The sequence below is a fragment of the Petaurus breviceps genome, unplaced genomic scaffold, assembly GCF_028583685.1.
Source record: "Petaurus breviceps papuanus isolate PSGF00001 unplaced genomic scaffold, PetGlider_PUasm1.0 172, whole genome shotgun sequence".
NCBI classification, from domain to species: Eukaryota; Metazoa; Chordata; class Mammalia; order Diprotodontia; family Petauridae; genus Petaurus; species Petaurus breviceps.
The window spans coordinates 418,055-445,447 of record NW_027185755.1 but is presented as its reverse complement, the minus strand read 5'-3'; the positions used below and the strand labels follow the sequence as shown (position 1 = coordinate 445,447).

The 27,393-nt window shown below is 38.1% G+C and overlaps 1 protein-coding gene and 1 long non-coding RNA gene across 13 annotated transcripts in view; one reads left to right on the top strand and one right to left on the bottom strand.

Annotated features, from left to right (window-relative positions):
- The window catches only part of RFX2 (regulatory factor X2), a 177,618-nt gene that overhangs the window by 120,497 nt on the left and 29,728 nt on the right, over positions 1-27,393 (top strand). For 5 of the 7 annotated variants that reach the window (XM_069082845.1, XM_069082841.1, XM_069082842.1 and 2 more), the window contains 3 exons: positions 3,498-3,572; positions 13,727-13,908; positions 15,878-15,997. In XM_069082845.1, coding sequence (XP_068938946.1) covers positions 3,498-3,572; positions 13,727-13,908; positions 15,878-15,997 — 377 coding nt within the window. The remainder of the gene's footprint in view (positions 1-3,497; positions 3,573-13,726; positions 13,909-15,877; positions 15,998-27,393) is intronic. The other 2 variants (XM_069082846.1, XM_069082844.1) reach the window with 1 other exon arrangement.
- The window catches only part of LOC138157342 (uncharacterized), an 86,905-nt gene continuing 60,905 nt past the window's right edge, over positions 1,394-27,393 (bottom strand). For 4 of the 6 annotated variants that reach the window (XR_011167370.1, XR_011167371.1, XR_011167369.1 and 1 more), the window contains 4 exons: positions 17,668-17,804; positions 11,896-14,400; positions 4,654-4,740; positions 1,394-3,518 (listed from right to left, as the gene is read on the bottom strand). This is a non-coding gene — a long non-coding RNA (uncharacterized lncRNA). The remainder of the gene's footprint in view (positions 3,519-4,653; positions 4,741-11,895; positions 14,401-17,667; positions 17,805-27,393) is intronic. The other 2 variants (XR_011167368.1, XR_011167373.1) reach the window with 1 other exon arrangement.

The following is a 27,393-nucleotide window of genomic DNA, read 5'->3' as shown; positions in this document are numbered from 1 at the left end:
GGATATGTCCTAATTGTATACTCTATTGCCATTTAGTCTGCCGGAGCAGCCATTCTCTTTGTGGTCCTATACCTTGAACAATACTTAATTTCTATATGGGGACTTTGAAATTCCATTGGCTATAATACAAGTTATGCTCATTTTGGTCTCAGTGTTGCCTGTTTACATGTTTACTGAGATTCTTGAGCAAGAGCCAGAGGAAGTGGAAGCCTTAACATCTGATCTTGTCCTTAAACTTCTTAGCCTACTGGAGTCTCACAGACACCCTGGAATATTCTAGAAAGAGGTTATTTTCTTCCATCTGTTTCGTTAAATCCAATATCTGGTTGCTTTCTAACCTAAGGCCATTCAAGGCATAAAGCCAGGACTCTAGAAGGAATCATTACACTTTACCTTCCTTCCCCCATTTTCCACTCACTTTAATATCACATCCCCATATTAAACTGTAAATTCAATTCAAATGCTATCTCCTTCACAAAGCCCTATTTGATTATATGCTCCCACCTCACTGGTAATACCCTTCCTGTTTAGACCTCTCACTTTATTTTACCAACTAATGTGGGTAAAATGTATTTATGAGCCATTACAGTATTTTATGTGCATTTTTTTTCTCCCTCTATCAGTATAAATTGGTGGGACAGGGTCAAAAACTTGCTATCTCCTGCTGTACCTAATATAGTATTCTGCATACAGTAGTAGACACTAAATAAATGTTTAGCTGTAATAACATTAGTATGTATCCAGTGAGTGGTCTGTTTTGAGGATTAAGTGAGATATATAATATACATATGTAAAATACTTTTTAAACCTTAAAGTACTATATAAATGTCAGCTATTATTTAATTAAATTGACTAAGATACAGGGCTGTACATTATTTAAATCCTTGTTCTTAACCATTTCATGAATTATCTTGGCTTCCTGCGTTATATGGAATGCTCTCTTGATATTGCTTCTAGCATTCTGTCCCGGTGTCAATATAATGCATACCAGAGGAAGTCCCTACTCAGAATCTGCCCTATCCAAAGTTGAGCTCAGCATTTGATTGAGCTGTTCAGTTGGAAGTCTAGGCTTTCTGAACTGAGGAAGCTTGCTCCCCAAGTCTTACATTAGGCTGCCCAAAGCTACAAGGGCATATTCCGGCCCAGGTGTGGGGAAGCTGCAGCCTCAGGGCTACTTGTGGCCCTCAAGTGCAACCATTTGACTGAATCCAAACTTCCTTATTTGTTATGTGAAGTTTGGATTCAGTCAAAGGGCTGCACTTGTAGAGCTAGAGGGCCACATGTAGCCCTGAGGCCGCAGGTTCCCCACTCCTGTTCTAGCTAATTTTGGAATGATTGTACTTGAGAGGAGTTTGGGGTTACCAATGTTTAACACAGGGTTGTAGGAACAAAATTAATACCAATTTCATTGGCTAGAGTTTATAGATTGGAACTATCAAAGCCTTTGAGGGTTTTTATTTCTCTTTTGGGGACTGCCTTTAGGAACATTTTTTCTCTACTTTCCCTTTGCCTAAATTTAGAATATGGAGTCAGTATCCATTTCTAATTTCCTGGAATCAGAGTGGCAGACTGATTAGGAAAAGATATTACTACCTTGCTCCTGGACATCCAAATCAGAATTGGATGATATTTTGCCCAGTCAGGCCTCATCTCACCTGAAGGAGACCTCTCATTGCCTACCAAATAAGGTATCAAAGGAGCATTTATTAAGCTCCTATGCCAGGCACTATGCAAAGCACTTTACAAATGTGATGTCATTTGATTCTCACAACAACCCTGGGAGGTAGGTGCTATTATGATCACCATTTTACAGTTGAGAAAACTCAGGCAAAAGGGTTAAATGACTTGGCCTAGCAGGGCCATACAGGAAGTAAGTATCTGAGACTGGATTTGAACTCAGATAAGTTTTTTACTCAGTACATGCTATGAGCCAAGGACATTGTCGTAGGAACTGGAGATTCAGACCAAAGGGAAGCAACCTTTGCTGTCAGAGTCCTTATGTCGTGTCAGAGCATAAACTTTTCAGTTAATCAGAAAGCATTTATTAAGTGCTTGTTGTATGCCAGGCACTGTACGAAAAGTGGGGATACAAAGAGAAACAACAATTCAGTAACATTCTGACGGTGGCAGCCACATGTGAATGATCCTGTGCACACGGAGTAGCGGGAGGGTAATTTCGGAGGGGAGTGCTTACTCCTCGTACCTGGAGTGCTCTTCCTCCCCACTTGGTCCATTGACTTCCTGCCCGCCCTTTAAAGCTCTACTCGAATGCCACCTCCTGTACCAAGCCTTTGCTGATTCCCCACCCCTAGCTGGCAACGTTCCCTTCTCTACTTCTTACCGTGTGAGAGTAAGAACAGGCTATAGTTAGACAGCGCCTTAGGATTTACAAAGTGCGTTATGAAAACCATCTGACTTTATCCTCGCAACAACCCTGTGAGTGAGGTACTATTGTTATGCCCATTTTACAGATGAGGAAAATGAGACAGAGGCAAAAGTAACTTTGTTCAAGGTCACACATGTCTGAGGCAGGATTTGAATTTAGGTCTTCATGACTCTACAGCTGGTGCTCTATCCATAATGCTAACTGTTTCCTACTATAAGCTACCTGAAGTGAAGGGACCACATTTTATCTGAACTTTTTATCTCCTTTAATATCTAGTAGAGTACTCTGCATATTGACTTTGTACCCCAAATTATTTTGCAGACTGTATATGAATACTGTCAGAGATGGATTTACAAGTCTCATGGGGGTTTCCTCTTTAATATTAGCACTTCAACTAGGGTAAAGAAAATGTTCCAATGCTATCTACAATGCTGACTTTCCCTTAGCTTTTCCTGGTCCACTAGCTTGTCATAACACTCCTTTATTTCCTCAGTCTGGGTATGTTACCTTCACTAGGACCCAACCTATGGCCTCCCAGATTTTGGTTCTTTGTTCAATATTGTTTGCATTCAGCTGGTGTCGTGTTATAGGCATCTTACCTGGCACAGAGTCTCCTGTGAGCTCACAGAATTCTGGAAGGTTGGGAGACAGTCTGATTTCCTGTGTATCTCTTCATGGTCCCCAGAATTGTGCTTGAATGTTGTGGGTGGACAATGCTTGTGGACAGAGAGCTAAGCCTTTGGGAGTAGGTGACAATCAGGCTTTCTTCAGTGGGGGGGAAGTTGTACTGACAGGAGTGAGCACTTGTGCACACTATCACAGCTTATGACAGTCAAACCCAGCAAGGCTAAAGAACCTGACCTCACTGGGCTGCTTTATGTTCAAAAGCTCTTTGGTTCCTTTGCATGTCATGAAATAACATTTCTTTGCTACAGCTTCATTTCATAAATACTGTGCCTCATTTACCTGCCTTATGTCACAAGTCTTTTTTGATAGGAAGCATTAATCATAATTTGGATATTAATAAAAACAAATCTTGGCTGATGCTAACTCTCTGATTTCCTTTTTTTTTTTCCATTTTATTTTGTTTTCCTGCACACATTTTCTTTAGCTTGAAATGGCGATTGAAAACCTACAAAAAAATGAAGGGATTACATCACACAAAAGCAGTTTACTCAACAGCCATGTAAGTTAATGTCTAACTTTACAATCTGTCCCTACTTTGCAAATAGCATTCATAGACACTTTAAAAACCAATGAATGACACCGGATGAGCAGAACCCCTTAGCTGCTATAGGCCCATTTTTCTGAGATGACTTTTTAAAAGAAATTTGTTTGGCAAAATTTTATCCTAACGAGTTTTTATTAAAACCATGAAAATATTTTTCACTCTACTATTATTTTTCAAGCCTGGTAGGGGAATATTGAGTACATTTCTTGATAAGTATGTTGAAAAGTTTGGTTAATTTCTCTCATTTTTGACATTCTGGTATTGTTTTCAGAAGTACTATCAGAAAACTCTGCCAAGTGAATTTTTATTGTTTCTTGCTTAGCAAAAACATGTGAAATAGCTATTACTTGAATAGATAACTTACTAGTAGACTTCTTCTTTAAAGATAGGTTGGGGAAGACTTCATTCCCCATGACATTTGCCTCAGGTTCTACCAAGTTTTCTGAACTAGACCATGTGGATATGGTTGGAAAGTTCACTTTAGCAAAATGACAGACCATTGAGGTTAGAATGGGTTCTGATTTGTTGCTCTGTGGGAAAATTACTCCTTACTGAGGAATAATCAATCATTTTCTATCCTTTAAAACAAAAATAATCACCCTCAGTTTGCATTGTTTTCAGCTTGAATCCATTGCCCTGGGCAGAATACAACACACTGTTTGATATCATTGCTAGAGATGAGAAAGGATCCTATTAGATTTGAAATTAAGTGATACCTAACAAGTTAGAAAGTCTGTATGTGTGGTCAGAGGCCTGAATATAAATCTGAATACAAGGTCCTGGTACATAACTGTATTCAGGAGGGTGTTTATGTACCTCTGCAACCAATCATCATGGAAGTGCCGGACCCTTGAGAGTTGGGAGCCCTAAGGAATGTCATTACTTGCCTGACCTTCATAAGTTCCAGCCCCAAATCAAGCTGTGCTGTTTGTTGTAGATCAAAGGTAGTTCTGGGTCAGAAAGCTCCTGGCCCTGACTCATTCCCCACCTTCTAAGCTGTACTTGATCTGACCCTATCACCTTAGTTATGCAATACCTGTAGCTAAGTGTGGTCATTATAAATCACCCTCAGAGGGAAAAAAAAGTCTTCCTTCTATTCCAAGGTTATTCTTGAAGCCCTAATCTGAAAAAACAGATAGAAAAATTAAATTATATTGTGAACAAGGAATAGATGTGCTATAGTTGGCTCTTCCTAGAATTCTTCCAGTAGCACCTTATTATATCATTTTGGTAATTATCCAAGTATGGTGCTTACACAACATGATTATTTTGGGAAGAACTAGGGGAGTTATGTAGTAGTATCCTAAAAACATAGACAGGCCAGGTGTGTCCACTAAATATTAAAGTGTCTATGACAAAATACATTATTTTCTTGTCTCTCTGAATACAAATAATGCTTATGATTATCTAACCTTTTTCTTTTGAAGCAAAGCTTTCTTTGATTATTTCTCTACAAGTTTACCTCCTTGTGTTTAGCCTTTCCTTGGTTAAATTTGCTCTGTCTGTTTTCTTGCCAATATTCTGTTGTAGGTTTTTCTTCACCCATGAAGTATATTGAATAGGGTTTGGGAGTTTTGTGTCTATTTTTTTTCGTGACTTAGAAATAAAAAGAAATCACAAAAGTAGATGGGGCTTGAAATATCACTATTAAGTAAACTTTGATTTTTTTTAAAAGCGAAAAAATGTCTATCAGGGAGGAGTGTGTCATAAAATGCGGATGGTTATTAGCCCCTAGTCTAGTACTTCATAGCCAGATTTTTAGTTGCTTAACTACTTAGCCTGAATTTCCAGAGCCCACAGTTCTTTACCCACTAGTGCTAACTTGCCAGTGTTAGCATCTTGGCTTAGTGTTGTGAATAAAGATCTTTTGTAAATATGGGAAATTAAATGCCGTAGCCAGTCCTCCAGCTCCCTTCCCCCACACTTTTCAGGCACAGAGAATGCAGGTGAGGTGGATTGGGTGTATTCAATCCAGTTTAACAAACATTTCTTAAGTGTCTGTTCTGTGCAAGTCACTGGTTAAGAAAGAACCTTCAGAAGTAGAGGTAGCAGAAAGAGCCAGTCACCATAATAGGTTGGTGAAAAACAGATAGACATACACATACCCTCTCAAAAGTTTCTATTCAGAATAACATAATAATAAAAGCTGGCAGGTCTGTAGCCTCTCTCTAAAACTTAGCTAAGGTACCGTCTTGTCCATGAAGCCCTTCCTGATTTCCAGCCTTCCCTCACCTGCCAGTGCCCCCCATCTCCAAATTACCTGGTACTCATTTGGTAGATATTCTGTATATAATTATATATGTATGTGTGTTGTTTTTTCCATTAAAACATCAGCTCCTTAAGAGTGGGATTTTGTTTACCTTTGTATTTACTTTCCAGGCATTTGGCACCGTGCCTAGTACCCAGCATAGAGGAATCATTTAAATGTTTGCCAACTATATATTTCTGTCAGTCAGCAACATTAATAGAATCTGAAACTAGATCCATGTATGTATGTATATATGTAGGTGTATTTGTATGTATATAGGAAGAAAACCAAGAAGTGTATGACATTTTTTATAGGGTCAATTTAATGGGAAAGATAGGACTAATATGAAAAATATGAACACACAAGAAACAAACAGACCCATAACTAACCCAGACATATCTTTTACAGAAATATATTCTGGGGCAGCTAGGTGGCGCAGTGAATAGAGCACTGGCCCTGGAGTCAGGAGGATCTGAGTTTAAATCTGGCCTCAGCACTTAACACTTACTAGCTGTGTGATCTTGGGCAAGTCACTTAACCCCAATTGCTCTGCCTTCCCCCTCCAAAAAAAGTATGTTCTTCTGTAGTGTTTAAGCTTGGTTTTGGAAAAATGGGTTGCTTGTGTCTGTTAGTGCCAGCTCAATTATCAATAAGAATTTATTGAGCACTTGCTATATGCCAGGCACTGGAGATATGAAAACAAACATTAATTAATTCCTGATCTCAAGGAGCTTGTATTCTAGGGGTGGGGGAAACAATACTAAAGGATATATAAAATATATTCAGAATAAATACAAGATAATTTTATAGGGAAATGATGGTAGCTGGGGGAGAAGGTCAAGAAATATTTTATGTAGGAGGTGGCATTTTAATTGAGTTTTTAAGGAAATGGATTCCAAGGGACAGTGTCACCTCTGCAGAAGGAGTACATTCTAGGCATGGAAGACAACCTATGTTAAAGGCACAGAGAAGGAAGAGAGACTGCTGTGTGAAGAAGAGCAGTAAAGACAAGTTTGGTCAGACTGGAGTATGTGAAGGGGAAGAATGCTGGAATAATACCTGGAAAGGTAGATTGGAGCCAAGCTGTGAAGGGCTTTAAGTGCCAGACAGAGGAGTTTTTATTTTGTTTTGGAGATAATAGGGAGTCACTGAAATTTATTGAGTAGGGGAGAACCGTGTTTAGGAAAAGGGGTTTGGTGGCTGAGTGGAGTATAATTTAGAGAAGGAAGAGACTTGACACAGGGAGAGTGATTTAGAAAACTACTGCAATAGTCTAAGTGAGAAGTTATGAGGGCCTAAAGTAGGGTGGTGGCCATGTGAATCTCTGAGAGAAGGGGATGAATGTGAGAGATATCAGAGGCAAAAAGCAGTAAGATTTGGTTACTGATTAGACTCGGTGAGAGACGATAAGAAGTTGAGAATGACGCCAAGGTTGTAGCCCTGTGTGACTGAAAAACTAGTGTTTCCCTTGACATAGAGAGAGAAATTGGGAAGAAGGGTGGATTTTGGGGGAAAAATAATGAGTTCTGTTTTGGATATGTGTTTGAGATGCTTGTGGAACAACAAGTTGGAAATCTCTATTAGGCTGCTGGATGATGCTGGAACTGGAATTCAGAAGATAGAGAGTTGCTGGATGTGTCTAGGAGTCATTTGTGTAGAGATAATTAACCTATGGGAACTGATGATATTGGCAAGAGAGTGAGTATAGAGAGAGAAGAGTTAAGGAGATAGAGCCTTGGGATATACCTCTAGTTAGGGGGTGGGATATAGATGATCGCTTAGCACAAGAGATGGAGAAATGAGTGGTCAGACTAGGAGAAAGGGGAATCAAGAGAGGAGTGACTGTCTAGGAGGAGACGGTGATCAGCAGTGTCAAAGGCTTGTAGGGGAAAAGTCATTGGATTTGGCAATTAAAGATCATTGGCAACTTTGGAGAGAGTAGCTTCAGATGAGTGCTGAGTTTGGATGCCAGATTGTAAGGATTTGAGAAGTAAGAAGAGAAGAATCGAGGCAACAAGTATAGACATTTTTTTCTTTGAGTTTGATCATAGAAGGGAAGAGAGATGTAGAACACTATCTTGAGGGGATGGTAAAGTCAAGTAAGCAGGACAGAAGAGGCCAGGGCATGTTTGGAGCCAGCAGGAAATGAGTTAGTAGATAAGGAGCAGTTTGAAGATCCAATAGGATGATTGTGGAGTCTATCTCTCAAAAAGAAATAGGAGGATCAAGGGCATGCAAGAAAAGGTGTGAGCCTTGATGAGAAGGGCCATCTTTTTATCAGAAACTGGAGTTAACAGAAGGTAAGAATGGGGGGGGGTGATATTCAGGGATTTGAGATTTAAAGAAGAGGGAGAAGAGAAGAGGAAGCTCATGCTGAATGATCTCTATTTTCTCAGCAAAATGTACAGATTGTGTGAATTGTGAAAAAGTAATTTTGAACTTTGTGTAGTTTTGAACTTAGACAGATGAGGACCTATTCTAAGTTAAGACTAACAAGGAAGAGCTTCCCTAAATTAGCACCAATCTTTTTATTGCTTGTCAGGTAAACCAGAGTGAATAACAGAGAAGCAAAGGAATCCCAACTTATGCATACAATTTGAGAATCGTTGCAGGGATCATAGAATTTAGAGCTAGAAGGTACTCAAAACACCATTGAGTTCAGTCCTATTTTCAGAAGAGGACATTGAGACTCAGAGAGAAGGGACTTACCCCAAATTATACAAAGAGTAAGGAGAAAGCTGAGATGCAAGTGGAACCTGGTCTGATTGCTGCCAAGTCCAGCACCATGCCTATTAGATTGCTGTTAAGTCTCTTATCAAGATGTTGAAGTCGAGCAAAGGGTAAGGGGTACTAATAAGAATAACTCATTTATAGCATGTTTTTAAATTGTTTGAAAAGTGCTTTCCTTACAACATCCCATGTGAGGTTAGGAAACAAATATCTCCATTTTAAAGGGAAGGAAGCCTAGAGTACAGAGAGGCTAAATGACCTTATAATTAGTGAAAATCAGGACGACCAGATGTCAAGTCTAGTGGCCTAGTAGGTATACTTGTCTGATGAATACTCTAATGTCAGTAGCTCACGTCTTACCTGAGAATTATGCAAATCAATGATTTCATATCCTGAATTTCTAAGACTAGGAGGGACTACAAAAACACCATCATACTATTTATACCTTAGCCATCCCCATAAGGGCAAAAGCTTATCCTTCATTAAGAGACAGGAAAAACTATGAAAAAAAGTAACCCAAGAACTCAAAAAGCACTATAATCTGTGGTCATTTAGTATAGAATTAAACAATATTACTTTAAAATTTGTATTATAGGCCAGTGTAATAATGTTTCTCATAATGATCATGAATCATCAAGACAGGATTAAAGTATGTTCAATATATTCTGTTTAAGAAGTCTGAGAAATTTATAATACATTTTAGAGAGATTTTCATTAAAAATGGCTAATGCAAATAATTTCATTACTTAATGAGGCAATAGTATTCAGTTATCTGAATAAATAAAATTCCTTTATGTGGGACACTTTTTTCTCATGATTATCTAGATCTTTGTGGTTCTCTCTGTAGATATTCTCCAATTTGTAATTTTAGGAAGTATTCAGAAACTTATTTTATCTTCTAATTCTGTGATGGTTTTGAATGTGTAACATATTTTTCCCCTAGAAATAAGATGATAAATTGTGGACAGTTTCCCAGGTTGGTCCACAAAAACCTACTTGATAACGTGCCATAATTAAGCTAGTAGGAATAGTGGTGGTGGTAGCAATAGTTAGGGTAATGCTTACCTTCTGATAAAGTCTCAGTGGTCAGTAACTATCCAGCTAGAATGGGAGTTCTGTGGCTAAACTGGCACTTTTCTCACTCTAGAGTTATGGGGCAAACTACCTCCTAGCCCCGTAAGTCAGTTATTGAAAGGCCTTGGGCTTTCATGAGATGTGTGATTAAATAACACCTTCCCTTTTACAGGTTAAATAATGCTAGTTCTTTTTACCTTTCCTCAAAGATACTGAATTCTTATTTTTGAATCAGTTATTTAAGTGGTATTTCACATGGCTTTTGATGATAGTTTTCACAACTTGTTTTTTATACCCTGGCACTGTTTATTTAATTTTCTTTTGTTTGAAAGCCTTTTTCTACTTTCTATGACCTTATGCTTTCTATTCTTCACAATATTGTCTATGTTTCTGTTGTCTGATTATTGTCATCATTACAAATATGAAGCATCTACTTATACATACATACTGTTTGAGGCTCTTTTTGGAGTGATTTAGGTCAATATTGTGCTTGCTTTCTAGGGTCTTGCAGTCAAAGACTGATAAGACTTAACAGAGATAAATATGTTTAGAACATACAGGTTTCTGCAATTTCAGATATTATCTTCTTGAATATTTACCAATTAATAAAGCAGAAATTCTGTCATCATTTTAAAGTTTATGTGCATAAAAATAAATGGGCCTAATCTTTATTAAAATACTTCAAAAGATCTATTTCATCATATCCACTGAAGCACCAGATCACAACCCCTTCACATCACAGGGGGATAATCACTACTTGTTGTAGACAGAAAAATGTATTGCCTGGTGGCTAGCCTCTTGGTAATTAGCCTCTACACTCGTACCCTATCTGATCTTTAGATGACAGAATCCATGACTGGGACACATATTTTAGCCATTTCTAGCTTTGTTCAAATCTACCAGAGTCTATGCTCTGCTGGCATAGCTACTGAGAATCCAAGGTTACTTCCATGGCAGGAAATGACCTTAGAATAAGATTTTAGTGGAGAATACCTTAAAATATATTTTTAAAATTAAGGGGGGAAATGATTTTAAAAGTTTAAAAATTAGATTATTAGTCTTTGTACTAGGAAAAGATGCACAGGATGAGGTGAGAACAAGGACAGACAATAAATTCTTACTCCCTTCTTGGTTTATAAGGCTTTCTTGTCTTCCCATTTTGACAAGATAAGACTGATCACCTGCTTAGACAGTAATGGGAGTTACCATCAGGGTTGTCTGGTGGGAACTTGTGGGTAGGAACCTCAAACACTCAGCCTGTTAGGAGCACATTACCTTTTGTACTCTTTCTTACCCTCAAGAGCCATGGTATATTAGCTGGAAATCTGGCCTCAAAACCCTGGCATTCTCAGCTCTTGTCCTGCCTCTGACTCATGCTTGTCATGTGGCCTTAAGCAAAACATCTGACCTTGGCCATGCTCTAGGCAGCTCTCTAAACTGTACATTGGAGAGAAGTTGCTAATCTGCACTGGTAGAAGGAGTTTCCTTACCTGGGAGTTCTCTATGTCAATGAAATCATAGGTCTAGTCCCATCTATACATCCTTATCCTTATCCCCTCCTCCCTTTGGAGGTGGCTCAGCAGCCTAGCATCAAAACAATCTGATCAGTCTACTTTGTGTATGCCATCGAACCCTGAGAGTATGCTGGACTTGGAATCAGGAAGACTCAGGTTCAAATCTTTGACATTTATTAGCTCTGTGACCATGGGCAAGTCATTTAACCTTTAAGCGTCAATTTCCTTATCTGTTAACTGGGGATAAGACAGGGTTGTTGAGAGGCTCAAACAAAACAGTCTGTACAATGCTTTGAAAACCTTAAATTTAAGCATTATGCATTATAATTAGAATTATGAAATTTAGCAAAGGTAGGAAAAATTTTAAATCTCTCTATGACTGGTTTTGTGTTAGTGAGGCTGGTGTGGTGGTGGGTATTCTCTTATTCTTATGGAAAATTTAATCAATAACAATTTTAACTAAAGGACTTGATGCCTAAAGAAATACACTTTCCTTTCAGGTTACATAGAGTTCAAATGCTGATACAAATGAGGGAGAAGATTGAAATCAATAGGATCCTGCATTGGTGGACATTTCATAATGTTTACACACAGGTTTTGAAAAACTTGTCAAGATAGGCCTGAGCAGAAACATTGAACAAATATTAATTGTGATGATTCAGTGAGAGTTCTCTTGTGGAAAACTATTCTGGGAGTTGTCTGGTTGGCATACCATGTTACAATGTATTCTGTGTCCAGCCCCACTAGGAGAAACTTGGCTGAAAATTGCCCTGCACCTTATGTTCCAATGACTTCTTTTCTTCTGGTCCATCTTGCACACTACTACCAGAAAGAAGAATCTACAAAAAAAATAACATTTTGACCTAGTTATGCCATTGGTTTAAAAAAATGCAGTAGATACCTACTGTTGTGGAAACAATATGATACTTAGAATCAAAAGACCTAGGTTCTAACAGTAATATTACCATTCATTAATCAGGGGACCTTGGACAAATCACTTAACCTTTAAATTTCAGTTTTCTTACCTGTAAAATGGAGATAATAATGTCTGCCTTCCTAATCTACCTCATTAGGAATGTTGAGAGCCTCAGTGAGATAATGAATGTAAAGGGGATTTGAAAACTGTAAAGCAGTATAATCAGTCTACAAGAAGTGATTAAATATCATTTGCTATGCCTTGTGTTAAGTGCTGGGGATACAAAGACAAAAGATGGGCCATGTTCACAGAGGAGTACAATTTAGGATACATACAAAACAAACAGTGATGGGTGGTCCCTAGGGACTAACAAGTGGAGGGATCCAAAAGGCCATTTGAGCTGGGCCTTGAAAGGTGAGGAGGGAGGATATTGCAGGTTTTGGGAACAGCTTGTGCAAAGGCCCAGAGGTAGGAGATAGAATGGCCAGTTTGGCTGGAGTGTAGAGAACATAAGGGGAAGTGACAAATCAACCTAGAAAGATAGGTTGAAGCCAGATTGTGAAGGACTTCAGATTCCAAGAGGAGAAGCTTATGTGATTGGGAGGGAGGGAATGAGCATTTATTAAATACCTATTATGTGCCAGGCAATGTATCAAGCACTTTACAAATATTACATCTTTTGATCCTAACAGTAACCCTAGAAAATAGGTGCTATTATGATCCCCACTTTACAGTTGAGGAAACTAAAGCAGACAGATTAAGTGACTTGCCCAGGGTCACACAGCTAGTAAATATCTGGGGCTGGATTTGGACTCATCTTTTTGACTCCAGGTCCAGAATTCTATCTACTGTGCCACCTAGCCAATTGGGAGGTGAGGATGTGGAGATGGTTAGTGGAGACAGCTTGTTCTAGGAGTCTGGCTGTGAAAGAAAGGAGAGGCAGATGGTAGGATCAAGCAGAGGCTTTTAAAGGTTGGAGAGCTCTGGGCATGCCCCACTTGCAAACATTTTTATTAACTACCTGCTATGTACCAGGCTCTGTGCTAGCTGTGGGGATACATAGAAAGGCTGACTGGTCCCTGCCTTCAAGGTGCACTGATCTAATAAGGGAGACAATGCAAACAACTGTGTAAAAGCAAGATAAGTACAGCATAAATTGGAGATAACCTCTGAGGGAAGGCAGCTATCATTGAGGTAGGCTGGGAAAGGCAGTAAGAGTTTAATAGAGAAAGCAAAATAATTAGGTTCTTGTTAATCTTTCTTGCTTCCACATATCTATGTTTCATGTTCTTTTAGCACCAGAACTTAATCTTATTCTAATAAGATTAGAAGTAGTGGTTTTCAAATAATATGGCTTTAATTTCTTTTTAAGTAACTGAATAGAGAACAGACCCTGATGGTCACCTCTCATTAAAATTCAGATTTTATATATTAAAGGAGAAGAAAAATTTAGGGTAAACTATTAATTATCTTTGTTAGTGTTCTGAATGTATATCATACTACAGATGGATCCCCTGATTAAGTTTATTAACAATTAAGAAAAAACAAAACAATTTTAAATAGGCCTGCTTAAATGTTATTTCCAGTATTTTTAATAATATATATATATAACACATTTTTTCTTTAGCTCCAGTGGCTCCTTGATAATTATGAAACTGCTGAAGGTGTGAGCCTCCCAAGAAGTTCTCTTTACAACCATTATCTTCGGCACTGCCAGGAACACAAACTAGATCCTGTGAATGCTGCTTCCTTTGGAAAACTAATTCGGTCTGTGTTTGTGGGACTGAGAACCCGAAGGCTGGGAACAAGGTGAGCACAAAGGAATTTGACTAACTATTTACCTGACTTCTTTCAGCTCCTTTTTTCCCTTATGCAGACATGTATCTTAGGAACTGTGGGGCTTCTATCCCCTGCATAGATATTCTTCCTGAATTAGAAATGACTCCTCCTTGATTCAGGCTTATTAGCACACTAGGGACCACAAGAGCTAGCAACAAGAGCTGTGATGGTATTGGCCCTCTTGTAGGGTCGTGGTATCATTTAACAACTATGGACCACTTTGGACTCTGCAGGAGGTGATTTCAAAAAGGGAATTTACACCCCAACTCCTAAAACCCCATCCTTTTCGATGTTTAGATCATCCTTTGCTTCTCCTCTGCATTTGGTTTTAATGCTTCTTGATTTTTCTTGGGATAACTTAGTTCACTGTTGAAGTTCCTTAGTCCTCATTGCCATAAATGTTATATTCAACCAGGAATTTTCTATTAAATGCTTATATCCCCATCGACAGGTTCTTCTTACCTGGAAAAGATAAGCATTTCTTTAAAATAAAATAAATATTGCTGCCAATACTAATTATTGTGGTAGTAGGCTTTTGTTTGTTTTTTTATTCCTACCTGTGATTTCATGGGCAGGTCAAGTTCAACATCACTATCTGCCTACAGTCTGAACTATAACCAAAGTGGATGTCGGCGTTTATTCACAAAGTATTAGATTTTTAACATTTTCTTTGAATCATTGTCACAGGTCAGGGGATGGTTTTAATTATCAAAACCACAAAGGCCTCCACTAAAGACCTCCTCTGATGCCTCAGAGTGGCATGAAGAATAGCTCAGGGTTTTCAGGTATAGGTCCAGCAGCAGCCTAGGCATTCTGTTGTACAGTGACTATCCTGGATAAATCATTCTAGCAGTTAATCACTGTGGGAAGAATTTTTTCAGCCACAGTGACTCTTAACAACTTTGTGAGGTATGAAGGGACTATTGTCTGCATCAGCAGAGAGAGGATAGCCACACTGATGTTATCACATCCTTGAAGAAGAAAAGCAAGCCTTTCTTTGCATAGCTATCATCTTAAACTTGCAGCAGTTAATTTCTCTAAAACATGGAAGACATAGGGAGAGAAGGAACTAGAAAAGTAAAGTATTATAAAAAGGAAAAAAATCAAGTGGTAACAAAAGTGATAACACTGAAATCTCCAGAAGATACTAGGACCATATTGCCCCTCTCCATCACTCTCATCTTCTCCAGCTTTCTCCTGTAGTGGTACCACAGAGTCTTTCAAGGGTGTCCTGCCTCCATGTTCCCTGGTGACACTTTAGGGTTTTGCTTTGGTTCCCTTTTTTTCTTCCTTTTTTCCAGTATTCTGTTGGAAACATACTTGGTTCACCATGATGCAAAGGGGATTTTTGGCAGCAAGGAGACCCCAGGCTCGGCCTGTTTTCCATTGCTCTTGGCTTTCAGAGTGGGCCCCATTTGGGAAGGGAACTAGGGCACAGCACTCCTATGACACTGATATATTCATGTATGTATCTTGCTATATTCAAACATTTAACTCTTTATTTTGATTTTTTACTTCTTATACAGCTGATCTCTTATGTTGATAATTTTGACTTAACTGACTTGTCAGAGAGTTTAAAATGTCTTTGACATTATCTTTTTCCTGAGTTAACTAGGGAATTAAATAATCAATGGATTACTGAGAAGGGTTCTAAAATTCCTTAGATAATTTTAAGAATGGGAGAAATAGTAGGCATAGTCTATCTAGGATGGCTTGTTTGAACCTAACTGGAGGCGAGAGGTATGGAACACATGGCCTCTGCATGTCACACCCTTTCTAATTTTTTTTTATGATTTTAATATGTAAAGTGCTTTGCAAACTTTAAAGCTCTATTTAAAAATTATTATCATTACTATTATTTGTCAGTTATCTATTAATGAACAGACAGAAATTCATTTAAACAGTAAAGATATCTGGATAGTAAATGTTTTCTTCCTAGGGGAAATTCCAAATATCATTATTATGGGATTCGTCTAAAGCCAGACTCTCCATTAAATCGACTACAAGAAGACACACAGTACATGGCAATGAGGCAGCAGCCAATACACCAGAAGCAAAGGTAAGTGGCCACTCCTTTTTATTCTGCCAGCCAAGACCCTGGACCAGTTCCAAGTATGGCTTTACCTTGACATGTCTTTTAGGTAAACTCAAAAGATTTCATTGCTTTCTTGAAAAATTGACCAGGAGCCAGTAATATTTAGAATTAAATATTTATTGAGGGCCTTTTTCTTTTGTGCAAGGTATGTGTTAGGCCCCATGGGAATACAGAGAAGGAGGATACACTGTTGTTGTTGTTGTTGTTGTTGTTTAGATGTAGGTTAGTAAGAATCAAGATTGTCAGACTTAGAAGCAAAAAGGAAGAGTACAAGACAGGTTATACACAGAGAAAGCTGTAGCCCCCAAAACAGACACAAATCCCAATACACCCTTCAACATTCTTATCTCTTAACAGATAAGACTCTTAGAAAACCTATTTTGCAAAGATGTGATTAACTGAATTTTCCTAAAATCATATTCATTCAAAGCAAACATATCAGGGAGCACCAATACAAGAAAGTCAAGGGAACTTTGAGGGCAATCTTTGCCCTCAAAAAAGCTTACAATCTAGTTCAGAAAATGACATACACATAAAAAGTTATAGTATCAATCAATTCCACAAATATTTATTGAGCACCTACTTAGTGCAAAGCCCTATGCCAGCCTCTGTGGGTGATACAGAAGTAATTATACTTTGTGTTTTATTCTTATCCTGTTCTCAAAGAATTTATAGTCTAGTGAGGGAATAGGAGTACACAAACAACAAGGTAAGATATAGTCATCTTTTCTGTGTGTTGTGGTGTAGTAGAAAGAGTTCTAGATTTGGAGCCCAGAGAATCTGGGCTTATCTTCCTGCTCTGCCATTTACTAGTAAGTCACTTAACCTCTCTGTCTGACCTAGGGCTAGTGACATAACCTTTCTGAGCCTCAGTTTTCTTCTTTATAAAATGAAAACAGTATACTAGATGACCTTGAAGGACTCTTCTAACTCTAAAATCTATGATTCATAAGTTATATAAAAAAAGGATCATACATTTGGAGCAGGAAGGGACCACACAAATTCTGATGGGGTTCTTAGTACAGAATGAGTCTTTTTAGATCATAAAGGAAAGGGGCATTTGATATGAGTCCTGAAGGAAGCATCGGATTTTGACAGATGGAGCTGTCCATTCTAGGTGTGGAGAACTGCTTGAGAAAAGTTAGGGATGTGAAGAAGAAAAGCACAGAAGCAAGGAAATGGATGAGTCATCTAATATGGCCGGTGTATAGCACACATATAGAGAATAGTGGAGAACTGGGTTCAAAGGAGAAGTCAGGGTATCATGGGGGGTTGTAAATACCATTATTGAGAAATTTGTACTTTTTTGTAGGTAACAGGAAACCACTGAAATTTTTGAGTGGGAGAAAGAAAATTAGATAAATGCTTTAGGAAGATTAATATAGCAGCAATTAATGACTGGAAGAAGGAGGGACAAGGAGGAGACAGACCAATTTGAAGGCTATTGCAATAATCAATGCAAGAGAATTATACAAAGCAGTGTATATGGATAAATTGTCATATTTCTTCCACAAGGTTATCAGACAGAATTAAGATAAATATAATCTCAATTTTTAAAAAATAGGAATTTAAGGAAGGAAGTAATACTGAAAATAATCTTAAGAAGTTAGGAAGAAGACTATTTGTAGACTTACATAAATAATAGAGATGTCTCTTCCCTCTTTGGGGCATGTGTACAGAATGAGATAGCCTCCTAACAACAATGCAGTTTGACAATCACTACCCGCTTCTGTCAGCTCACGTGGGAACAAATGATGTCATCAGAAGAAACCTAGAAAACATTGAGAATGATTATGAAGTCCTGGTCAAAAAACCTGAGGACTTTCCTGATTCTTAGGGGCACAGGTGATATTTTTATCAGTATTCTTAATTGAAGAGGGAGAGATTTGGAAAGTAAACAGCTAGCTAACATGAGAATTTCTAAGAAGAGTAGAAAACTGTTCTTTGTGTACTCCAAGTGTCAAAGACAGAAAGGTCTTGTATATATCCAAATATTCACAGCCAGACTTTTTAGGATAGCGAGAACTGGGGGCAGTTAGGAGGAGCAGAGAATAGAGCACCAGCCCTGGAGTCAGGAGGACCTGAATTCAAATTTGACCTCAGACACTTAACACTTACTAGCCATGTGACATTGGGCAAGTCACTTAAACCCAAATGCCCTGCCTTTCCCCCTCCAAAAAAAACCCAACAAAACAAAAAGGGATAGCAAGAACTGGAAACAAAGTCACTGACCACTGACTGAAAAATGGTTAAGCCTGAAATATTGCTGTGCTGTAAAAACACCACCACCATGATTCCAGAGGACTTTATGATAAAGAATGCTACCTATATCCTGACAGAAAGTTAACGAACTCAGTATTCAAAATGAAACACAGATTTTTGGACACAGATACCAGAAGAAATTGCTTTGTTTGACTATTCATGTTTGTTATAAGGACTTTGGAGGGGGATTTCTGGGGAGGTGGGATTGGAGAAAGAAATAAGTGCTTGATAATTGAAAAAAAAAATGAATATGAAGGATGTGGAAAAAACATGGTAAACTAATGCAGATTCAAGTAAGCAAAGATGGCAGAGTAAAAGGAAACAGTAAAGTCCAGCTCCCCTTTACAACTACTTCATAAAAACCTACAAAATATACCATATTATCTTCTGAGGGGGAAATCCAAAAAAATCCCCCCCAAAAAAACCCACATTTTTTTTGGTGTCATTTTTCCAGTCAAGGGTGGCATAGGGATATGGATAGAGAAGTGTTTGAATACTAGAGGCATGGTTTAGCCAGGAGGGAACCTCATAGATACTTCCAGTATATGAACTGAATGAGAGCCTGTATCTGTGTACAAGGGTAACAAATAAGATTCAGTACAGAACTCTGTGATACTGTAGGGAATAAGAACAGGTGTCAGTTGGCAGCTCTTTCTCATCCTTCCTTGTCCTATACTGCTATATAGCAACTGGTATATACTAGAAGTATCACTGTACAGGACAAGGAAGGGTCACAGTCCAAGGCTTTGTACTCAGCAATAAGCAGCAACAGAAGGGACTAGCAGCTATGTAACTGTAGCAGCAAGCACCCCAGCATCCCCAGGATGGCTGCCAACACAGGTTTTTAGATCTGGAAAGCAACTCAAAATGAGTTAACAATCTTGCTTTAATCAATCAAACATATCATTTACCTAGTTCAGGGGAAAAAGTCAGCACCCCAAACTTCAGAGTATACAGACAAGTTACAAGCAGAAGTTACAAGACAGAGAAAGATTTCAGATCAAGCAGACAGGCCTCCAACTGTCCAGCCATTATATCCATACCTAGTCACAGTTACCAGAGAGGGAAGCATCAACATCTGGGTTTTTCAAAGCCGGGGGCTCTCAACAGCTGCCCAGAGTCTTGTCTGGTCAAATCACATAATATTTCTCAAAGTGAGCCCCAAAACAAAGTCTCACAACAGGGTTTATATAGCCACCTGGCTCAGAGAATGTAACAACCTTCTTGACCCCATTGCCCAATCACAAAGTATCCCCTGAAAAACAAGCCTCCCACCACAAGCTCCAGGTGCACTTAACCTAGGGGCAGGGAATATCTTAAAAATTTATATTCCTGTAACAGTGACTATCTCCAAGGGGTGAATGGGACTCACTTATCTAGTCTCCCATCCAGCTCGAAGTCTGCAGCAGAATAATCAGGACAAAGAGCTTAGACTGAAGGGAGCCTTCAGTTCTGATGCTCTGAAACTGCAGGGCATTCCAGTGACTGACAGTGGTTGAGTGTCCAACAACACTCTACCACCAAAGGCAAACCCAGAGTCATGTTACTCAGACTCCAACCTAGCTCTGGAGTGTGCAAAGCTCAGACCAAGAAGGCAGTAATCAGACTTAGCTCTGGATCAGACCACTTCAGGTACATTGAAAACTTATAGATTCTCAGGCTGAGCTGTCCCTGAGATCCTTGAATAGTTTAATATTCAGAACTCAGAGAAAGCAGCAACAGGATCCAGGAAAACAAAAAACATCAACAAGCAAAACTCAGATTTTCCCTCCAGATACATGCAAAGCCTGGTTCCTAATGCAAAGTCTGTGTCAGGAAGTAAGGCTAGAAGAATGAACAAACAAGCAAAAAATAGAATCTCAGTATAAAGAGCTATTATGGTATTGGGGACATCCAGAAGACAAATCCTGAAGAAGATAATTACTCCAAAAAATCTACAAGAAAGACATAAAAGAAAAACATAGCTTGGGCACATGTTCAACTAGAATTCCTTGAAGAAATGAAGCAAAGGTTTTCAAAAAAAGTTTTAAAATGATTTTGTAAATTAAATGGCAATTTTAGAGGAGAGAATTAGAAAAGAACTAAGAGCTATGGAGGAAAGAGTATTATTAAAGATACAAAAAAAAATACAAAAGATACAAAATCTTATCTAACCATGTAGTTGATTGACTGCTTGAACATTAGGTTGATTAAGTATTTACTATGTGCCAGGCACTGTGCTAAGGTCTGGGGATACAAAAGCAGGTAAAAAACAATTCATGCCCTAAAGAATCTCATATTTTAATGGAGGAAACAACATGCCAAAAATTGTGCATGCACAGACACACCTGTATATACGTAACATATATACATATGCCTGTATATATATATATACATATATAAATATGTATATGTGTGTGTATACACACACACATACATATATAAATATGTATATGTGTGTGTGTATACACACACACACACGGGAGAGCATGCCAGATAAAAGGCAGGCAGACTGATCAGAAGAACATTGTATATAGTTCAAATGTGAGGTAATGGGGGCCTATCCCAGGTGCTGGCAGTATGAGAAGAGAGAAGGGTAAATATATGGGGAAGGAGAAGAGAAAAGTAGCCAGGAAAGAACTTTGAGGGATACTACTGGTTGGTGGGTATGACCTGGATAAAGATCCAGCAAAGGAAACTAAGAAGGAGTGGGCAGGCAGGTAGGAGGAAAACCAGGAGAGAACAGTACAGTACCATGAAAACCTAGGTAATGGACAAGCTTGGCAACAAAGAAGAGATTTTTAAAAATGAATTTACCTCTTTTCTTCAAAAATTATAGGCACAGAACACCACACATACTATCAGACTCAGGTGATGTGTTGGTTAGTATGACTGAACTGCTTTTTTTCTCTTTAAATCTTTGTTATGATGGGGTTTGTTGGGGAGGGATAGATTCAGAAAGGGATGCAATGTGAAAACAAAAGGCATGAACACAAGTAAGGTAAACTTTAAAAGAAACATTTGTTGGAGTCATAATAATCAGATTAAACTAGAGATTCTAACAAAAGGGTACAAATTTGTGTTCTTAAGTATCATTGACACCACAAAGAAAACACACAAACCCAAATGGAGACTTAATGAAATCCTACAAGTTCATAATTATGGAAAAGAAAATTATCATGATGAAACATGTCAAAATTTCTAGGATGAATCTAAAGCACTCCTCAGGGGGAAAATTATATCTTTACAAAAATATACTAATAAAATAGAAAAAGAGAGAATTAATGCACTGAATATGCATTTTTTAAAAACTAGAGAGCCAACAACAGAGGAGAGATTAAAAATTAGAGGAGAAATTAGATAAACTGGAAGCAAAAAAAACCCATAGAAATAACTAAAACCAAAAGCTGTTTTTTGGGGGGAAACAAATAAAATCTAGTAAAAGCAATTAAAAACTTTTAGCTAAGAAGAGGGAAGAAAATCAAATCAATAAAATAACAAATGCAAGGTGAAATCATGACAAAACCAGAAGAAACAAAAAAGAATAATTGGAATCTACTATGCATAGTTATTTGTTAAGAGAAAATAAAACACAAAATTAATAGAGAAATAACTCAAAAAATAGAAACTACTCAAACTGACAGAAGAGTAAATAAAGATTTTAAATAACCCGATCTCAGAAAAGGAAATAGAACCAACTTTAAAGGAACTATGAAAGAAAAAACATTTCTAATCCTGATGGATCCCAAGGAGAATTATATTAAACTTTTAAAGAACGTGTTTAGTACCTCTATATAATACACATTATTCTCAAAAATGGAGAAAGCACCTACCAGAATCTTTTTTATGTGATAAATATAGTACTAATACCTAAACCAGGGAAGGATAAAACACAGAAAAAAACTATAGACCCATATCATTAATATCACTTCAAAAAAGTTAGATAAAATCCTGTTAGATTTCAGACTGCAGTAATTTATACCAAAAAATCATTCATTATGACCAAGTTATAAATTATTTCAGAGGTGCAAGGATGGTTCAGTATTAAGAAAAGAGTCAACATAATTAAACATTAACAACAATGTGGGGGCAGAGCCAAGATGGTAGCGTAGAAGCAGGAAAACTCCATGACCTCCCCCCATAATCACCTCAAAAACCTATAAAAATAAACAGATTTTAGAGCTACAGAACCCACAAAGTGACAGAGAGAAACAAATCTTCTGCTGAAAGCAGCCTGGCAGGCAGACAGGAAGGGTCCATTGCAGCATGCTGGGAGCTGAGCCCAGCCCTGCCTGAACCCCGAGTTTTAGCCCCAGGGTAGCCCCAACCAGCAGCGGCTGGAGCAGACTTCAGAAGAGTGAATCACCAGCAACTGTGGTGGTTTCCAGAATTACCAATCCATAAATGCCAGCAACAAAGTGAGAGGTCAGTGTGGAACTCTGTTGGAACTGGAGGGGATAGATCACAGTCTGGCTGTTGCTCCCTGGGCGAGAAGTGGTGGAGGCGCTGCGGCCATGCAGTCACCGCCACGTGGCTGCTTCAGAGCTCCTGGCCTGCGGATCATAGGGGGACCAAGTGACCATTCAGAGGGTAATTGCTCTTGCTTTAACCTGCTTGGATCTGGATTGCTGTCTTGGGTGGAGGTCCTGGGGTGTGTGACCAGTGAGCTAGAGCTAGTGGGGGCTACAGAGAGGGTACCCAACTAATAGCTCTGGCAGCTGCGAAAACCCCAGTGATTTGGGACAAAGTTACCCTCTCTGGAAGCAGAGTTCTACTGTGGCAAAGAGCTCAAAAGTCAAGTAATTGAGTGGCAACATGAGCAAGCAAAGGAAGCAAAGCAAGCACAGCAATCAAACCTTAGATTCCTTTTTTGGGGACAAAAAGGATCAAAGCAATGGAACAGGAGGAAGACAATGAAGTCAGAACTCCTGCACCAAAAGCTCCCAAGAAAAGTATGAATTGGTTATAGGGCATGGGGGAGCTCAAGAAGGATTTTGAAAATCAAGTAAGAGAAGTGGAGGAAAAATGGGAAGAGAAATGAGAATGATGCAAGAAATTCATGAAAAGAGAGTCAACAACCTGACTGAAGAAAAACTCAAATGGCAAAAGAGGCCCAAAAAGCCAATGAGGAGAAGAATGCCTTAAAAGGCTGAATTTACCAGATAGAAGAAGAATTTCAAAAGCTTAATGAAGAGAATAATTCCTTCAGAATTATATTGGATTACTAGCCATTACTAGCCATCACTAGGGACTTTGGGCAAGTCACTTAACCCCAATTGCCCTCCAAAAAGCAAAACAACAATGACAAAAAACAGGATTGGAGTAAATGGAAGCTAATGACTTTATGTGAAATCAAGATACTAGTAAACAGATCCAAACAAATGAAAAAATAGAAGGTAATGTGAAATATCTCATTGGAAAAACCACTGACCTGGAAAATAGATCCAGGTGAGATAATTTTAAAATTACTGAACTATCTGAAAGCCATGATAAAAAAAAAACAAAACCTAGAAATTATCCTTCAGGAAATTCTCAAGGAAAATTGCCCTGATATTTTAGAACCAGAGGGCAAAACAGAAATTGAAAGAATTCACCGATCACCTCTTGAAAAAAATCCCAAAAAGAAAACTCCTAGGAATATTATAGCCAGGTTCCAGAGTTCCCAGATCAAGGAGAAAATATTACAAGCAGCCAAGAAGAAGCAATTTGAATATTGTAGAAATACAATCAGGATAACACAAGATTTAGCAGCTTCTACATTAGGGAATCGAAGGGCTTGGAATATGATATTCCAGACGTCAAAGAAGCTGGGATGAAAACCAAGAATCACCTACCCAGCAAAAATGAGTATAATTTTTCAGGGGAAAATATGGTCATTCAATGAAATAGAGGACTTTCAAGCATTCTTGATCAAAAAACCAGAGTTGAACAGAAAATTTGACATTCAGATACAAGAAGCAAGAGAAGCATGAGAAGGTAAACAGGGAAAAGAAATCATAAGGAACTTATCAGAGTTGAACTATTTACATTCCTACATGGAAAAATGATAATTGTAACTTATGAAATTTTTCTCAGTGTGAGGATAATTGAAGGGGAATATAAATGTATATATATATATACACACACACACACACACATATATATGTATACGTACACATATATGTCTATATAGGAGGGTATATGTACATATGAATATATATGTGAGTGTGTGTGTATATATGTGTACTGGTATACATAGACAGAGGGCACAGGATCAATTGAATAGGAAGGGATCATATTTTAAAAAATAAAATTAAGAGGTGAGAGAGGAATATAATGAGAGGATATAGGGAGAGACAGAATAGAGTAAATTTTCTCATATAAAAGAGGCAAGGGAAAACTGTTACAATGGAGGGGAAGAACAAGAAGGCAAAAGGGAATGGGTCAACCTTACTCTCATTGAATTTGGCTTAAGGAGGGAATAACATACACACTAAATTGGTTATCTTACCCTACAGGAAAGTAGGGGGGAAGGGGATAAGAGAGGGGATGATAGAAGGGAGGGCAGATTTGGGGGGAGGGTAGTTAGAGGCACACACTTTTGAAGGGAGAGAGGGTCAAAGGAGAGAATAGAATGGGTGGGGGGTGGGATAGGATGGAGGGAAATGTGGTCAGTCTTTCACAATATATCCACTATGTAAATGTTTTGCATAACTACACATGTACAACCTATATTGAATTGTTTATCTTCCCAGTAAGGGTGGGTGATGAGGGAAGAAGGGAAAGAATCTGGAATTCAAAGGTTTAAAATCAAATGTTTAAAAAAATTATTATTATTATTATTTTCTTACATTTCCATAATAGAAATGGAAATCCCATTCCAAACAACTACAAAATACATAAAGTATCTGGGGACTAATCTACCAAAGTACATAAAAGGCTTTTATAGATTCAGTTATAAAAAGTGCTCCTTAAAAGAAATAAATAATGAAAATAGCTGGAGAAATATTTAGTGCTTATTTCCTGGCTGTGCCGATATAATAAGAATGATGATACCACCAAAGTTAAGGGAAATAAGATATCTAGGCACTGGGGTATGGAGATCCATTTTGTTCTTTTTTTTTTCCAAATGCTTTATTAACTTCTGATTTACATCATTCATTTCTGCCAGATTTTGAGTTACAAATTTTCTCCCCATTTTTCCCCTACCCACTGCCCCAAAATAGCAGTCCCATAGGATATCCCCTCCTCCAGTCTGCTCTCTCCCATATTTTCTCCCATACCCTTTTCGACTTTTCCAGTGGATCTCTATGCCCCAGTGCTTGTATATCTTATTTCCCAATTACATGTAAAAATAGTATTAATAATAGCATATATATATATATATATATTTGAGTATTTGATTTTAAAACTTTGAATTCCAGATTCATTCCCTTCCTCCCTTGTCTCCCACCCTTACTGGTAAGATAAGCAGTTCAGTGTAGGTTGCACATGTGTGGCTAATGCAAAACAATAACATAGTAGATATATTGTAAAAGACTGACTATATTTCCCTCCCTCCTATCCCACTTCCCACTTGTTCTATTCTCTACTTTGATCCTGTCCCTTTTCAAAAGTGGGTGCTCCCAACTTCCCTCCCCCCCAGTCTGCCCTCCCTTCCATCATCCCCCCTCCCTTCCCCTTCCCTCTCCTCTCCTGTAGGGTGAGATACCCTATTTAGTGTGTATTTCATTCCCTCCCTGAGCCAAATTCAGTGAGAATAAGGTTGACCCATTCCCTTTTGCCTTCCTGTTCTTCCCCTCTATTGTAACCATTTTCCCTTGCCTCTTCTATATGAGATAGTTTACCCCATTCTGTCTCTCCCCATTGGAGATTCATTTTGCCCTACTGGAAAGTCGGAGTGGGGATGGGGGAGGATATAGGAGAGAGCAGATTGGGGGAGGGGGTATTCAGTGGGATCGCTCTTTTGGGGTGGTGAGTAGGGGACAGACTGGGAGAAAATTTGTAACTGAAAATCTTGTGGAAATGAATGTTGTAAACTAAAAGTAAATATAAAATAAAAAAAACATCTCAAACCCTACATTATTATCTTAATAGATGGAGAAAATACCTTTGACAAAGTACAACACTCATTTATGCTATAATCTGTATAAAGTATAGGTATAGAGGGACCTTTTTTAATATCATAAAAAAGCATCTTATCTAAAGTCAAAAGCAAGAGTCTTTTACAATGGGAATATACAAGAACTTTTCCTAGTAAAAACAGGAGTAAAGCAGGAAGGCCTACTTCCTGCTATTATTTGATATATTTTTGGAAATGCTAGCAATAATAAGATGACAAGAGGAAGAAATTTAAAAGATAGGTAAAGGAGAAAAAATACCTATTTGATGATGATATTTTAAAAATCCGCAGAGATACTGATTAAGACAATAATAGCTTTAGCAAAGGCTCAGGCTACAAAATCTGCAAAAATCAACCACAACTATTTATAAAATAACAAAATCCAAGAGGCCATAATAGAAATGGAAATCCCATTCCAAATAACTACAAAATATATAAACTATCTGGGGATCAATCTACCAAAGTGTATAAAAGGCTTTTATAGATTCAGTTATAAAAAGTGCTCCTTAAAAGAAATAAACAATGAAAATAGCTGGAGGAATATTTAATGCTTATTTCTGGGCTTTGCTGATATGAAAAGAGGTAGAGATACCATTTTATTTAATGGAAGGACACAGTACCTGGCCTGTAGTGATGAAGTTTCTTGATCCCTCTAGTAAAGGGTACACTCTTGTGAATGGATTTTCTAACAAGCTGTTTCCTAGGAACTTACCATTAAGGGATTTATGGGCAGTTTGCTTTAGTATGAGCCATGTTGCTGAAAATTTCTCCTTATACATTTCCCCTTCTCCCCTTTTTGCTTTGGGCTTAAATAAGAGACATCCCTAGAAGTAGAGCAACAGCTGTGGACACAATTGAAAGATGATCCAAAAGATTTCACATGTTAGAATGATGAGCCAAATCTAATATGGTGAAACTTAATACAGATAAATCTATGGTTATACCCTTGAGTTAAAAAATTGGCATCTCAAATGTCAAATAGGTGGAAGCATGGCTAGACAACAGTTAACTATGAAAA